This window comes from Pinus tabuliformis, chromosome 8, assembly GCF_031772625.1.
Source record: "Pinus tabuliformis cultivar Carrire ecotype Pingquan chromosome 8, CPIR1, whole genome shotgun sequence".
Lineage (NCBI taxonomy): Eukaryota > Viridiplantae > Streptophyta > Pinopsida > Pinales > Pinaceae > Pinus > Pinus tabuliformis.
The window spans coordinates 746,509,391-746,513,245 of record NC_142294.1 but is presented as its reverse complement, the minus strand read 5'-3'; the positions used below and the strand labels follow the sequence as shown (position 1 = coordinate 746,513,245).

Below are 3,855 nucleotides of genomic sequence, written 5' to 3'. Positions count from 1 at the left end.
AATATAGAATATATGAGCCCAGTATATAGCGAGTTGAACCAACACAGATTGAGTTAAAACAACTATGCCTGCTAAGGATATACATGTATATTCCCACCTGGAAATTCTTTTATAATATCTGTCCAGAATCCAAAGCCAATCTGATTTTGAATAACCATTTGCTTTTAATTGGAACCCAAGATATTTCATCCCCTCCTTGATGGATTTTGCTTCAATCCCGAAAAGAGAAGTTAAATATTCAATAAGATCCATGTTAACATCATTGTGATAAAAGGAAGATTTGGATTCATTTATGTGCAAACCTGTAGCTTTTTGAAAACGAACCAATATGTCATGGAGACATAACCAAGTTAGTTTTCATAGCATGCCAAAAATAAGGATGTCATCCACAAATAAATTGTGGGATATAAAATTATTTCTGCAAATCTTCAAAAGTCGACACCTATCTTCCAAAACCGCCTTGTTGATGTGGAGGCTTAATGAGTCCATGGCCAATATGAATAACAAAGGGGATAAAGAACAACCCTGACGAAGTCCTCTAGCAGCAGAGAAGTAAGTAGATGGCAGACCATTTATAATGACTGCATAATTTACATTCTCTACACAAGCCATGATCTCGCTAATCATTTTAAAATTTAGTCCAATTTTTGAAAGGAGACATCTCATAAAACCTCAGTCCAAACAATCATATGCCTTTCTAAGATCAATCTTTAAAATAACAGCTTCATTTTTGTTTTTATACATAGAGAACAAAGCCTCATAAGTATTAACAACCACATCCATAATATTTCTACTTTTCGAAACCCATGCTAGCCCTAAGATAAAAATCTGGATAGAGTGTCCTTAAGACTTTACTATTACTTGGTGTTACCAATTGCTCCCTATAAAAGATAAAATAAAGCCAAGTTCGCTGTGTCTTTGACTGAGCTAACCCAATCTGATTTTATTGCAAGTCGGTAGAATCTAATGTTGACATGGCGTGTGGTTGCGAATTAAAAATTAGCTTTTGGGTTTAACATCATTTAATTCAACCAATTGGTGGTGCTGCAGTCCTTTGAAATCCACCGACGATAATGAGAAACGGACAACCCCTTCTCTTATTGGGATCCATTCATTTTCATGGCGAGTTGAATGGTTATGCTAAGTTTATGCCTCCCCACTCTGACTCGTTCTTTTCATTCCCAGTCAAAGAGCCATACAATCAATATCCTTCCACCAAAGCAGAGAAACACCATCTGTTGGGTTCAATAGCTCTTATCCTCATCAACGACTCTCCATGTCTCGCTCTATAAACCCAACACATACTTCCAGTTAGAGGAGGCGAAACGAAATTTCGATGGATAAAATTGAGGGATCGTCACTCTGTATTTCGCTGCTACCTGATGAGTTGATCCACATAATTCTTGCTTCTCTTCCCGTTACAGACGTTTTGAATGCGGCCCTCGTTTGCAAGGAATGGCACTCCTTCATCGCTTCCAGCCATTTGGTACGCGCACTCTCTTATTCCATTCACGCATCCAAGCCCTGGATATTTGTTCTGGGGCAATCAAAAAATCTCTGCTCTGCCAAAAATCGAGTAATAGGATTCGATCCGCTGGCCTGGAGGTGGAATCATATCAGTCTGCCTCCATTAATCGATTCCAATAAATTAGAAGAGCCTCGCAGTGTTATGGTGAATGTTGAGGAAGGGTATGGGATTTTATTCTACCTCGCAGGGCGCCGTATTAACTACAAATTGAGTTTTCTAAATCCAAAAAGTAAATGGGAGGAGACCCCTCCCGTGAGTTGTTGGAGGCATCAACATCCCCTGCTCTGCTACCTTGGAGGTCCCACCCATAATCATATTTTCGTTGTTGGAGGGATCTCTGATTTTGAAGGAGAAGAACTCGATCCATTATGTGCGGAGATGCTCGATTTGAATTCAGGTGTGTGGGAGTCGTTGGATCCGCTGCCATACCAATTCAAAAGGGGCGTCTCCTCCACATGGATCTCCTCTGCTGTTTTGGATGACAGAATTTACCTGCTGGAAAAATATAGCAGAGAGTGCTGTTATTTTGATTTGCAAACGAAGCGCTGGGAATGTGTCGGGAAGCTCAGGCCTCCTCCTTCATCTTCTTGTGTGGATGAGGAGGGGGAATTGGTCCTACTGTCCGGCAACTCCAAGAAGGGTTTGGTTGTGGGAGGATTGACGCGAGACGACGGTCGGATGAGTTTCAGATTGTGGAAGTTCAGTAATATTGTAGATGACAAGGCTACCAGTGTTGCGTGCACAGAGATGGCTCGGATGCCATGTCACATGTTTAATTTGGTCACTGGGAAAGACGAGGAGGAGGAGGAATGCGGGGAGGTTAGAGTGAAATGCAAGGGCATGGGAGATGTGATATACATTTACAGTGATCGGAGCGATTATGTGAGTGTTTGTGACGTAGGTGATCGTGCAGGGCAGCAAGTGTGGAGGATGTTGCCAAATGACAACGGTGGAATATTTGTGAACACAAATAATTGTAATTACAGTGGCAGGTTCAAGTTTGTGTGTTCAACCGTCACTCTCAATCAAATTTCGCTATAGATGGACCATTATTTTCTATAGTCCGACGTGGGACAGACTATAGTAAGATTATGTTTTTACTGTAAAGAAGCCTTTGCTATTGTAGTAAGATCAGAAGCAATTAAAATGTTTCTTGCATTTTCTTGTCTTCAAAAAATTTAGAGTATATCAGATGGCTGTGAAATCAATATTTTTCAATGGAGAATTTGTAAAAGAGGTGTTTGTAAAGGTTTTCAACTATCACACAATCTTGATTTAGGTTATAAAAGAAATATATGAATGGAATTAAGCACCAAGGGAATTGTATTACATATTAGACAAATATCTAAGAAAGCAAGGGTTCAAAAGAGGGATAGTTGACAATAATTTATATATAAAATATGATAATTAGGATCTCTGGGTTGTTTTCTTTTATGTTGATGATATTATTTTTGGTAGCATTACAGATTCATTAAACCAAGAGTTTGCATCTGAAATGAACAATGAATTTGAAATGTCCATGCTTGGAGAACCCTCATTTTTCCTTGGTTTAGATTACACAGGCTTCAAAAGGCATGTTCATTTCCCAAGGAAAGTACCTCGAAGAAATATTTTAGAAATTTGGAATGGAAGAGTGTTTATCTTTTGGTACTCCTATGGTCATTAGGTGTGAGCTAAGTAAATGTGATGAGTCACGAAAAGTCAGCCAAAAATTCTTCAGGTAAATGATTCACGTTTTGTCGTATCTAACGACCTCCCATCCAGACATAATGCAAGCTATGTTTTGGTAGATAGATACCAATCAACTCCCAAGAAAAGCCACTTGTTAGCTACAAACAACTTTTTTAGAAATCTAAAAGGCACAATGGACTATAGATTGTGGTATCGAAAGGGTAAGAAATTTTTATTGATTGCATACACAAATGTAGATTTGATTAGTTGTATATATGATAGAAATTGCACAAGTGGTGGTTCCTTCTTTCTATGAACCTCATTGGTAGCATGGTTGAGAAAAACATAAACATTTGAAGCCTAGTAGATAGTAGTTGCAACATGTTGCACTCAAACACCGTGGATGAAAAAACACTTCATGACATGAGGCTAACTTATGATGAACCCATTTCCATCAAATGTTATAATACAAGTATACTCGAGAATCTTGTTCTTCACTAAAAAACCAAACATATACCTATTAAGTATCACTTTCTTAGAGAACAAGTAGTTGATTAGATTGCAAATTTAGGGTATATATCCACAAAGAAACGAATAGCTTATATAATTACCAAGCCTCTGGCTAGAAAACCCTTTGAGTACTTAATACAAAAGTT

At 38.4% G+C, this 3,855-nt stretch overlaps 1 protein-coding gene across 1 annotated transcript; it reads left to right on the top strand.

The window, feature by feature from the left end:
* Positions 1-1,336: 1,336 nt before the first annotated feature.
* Positions 1,337-2,569, top strand: LOC149237747 (F-box/kelch-repeat protein At3g24760-like). Its single transcript, XM_089369381.1, has one exon. The coding sequence runs from the start codon at positions 1,337-1,339 to the stop codon at positions 2,567-2,569; it is 1,233 nt and encodes a 410-aa protein (XP_089225507.1).
* The last annotated feature ends 1,286 nt before the right edge of the window (positions 2,570-3,855 follow it).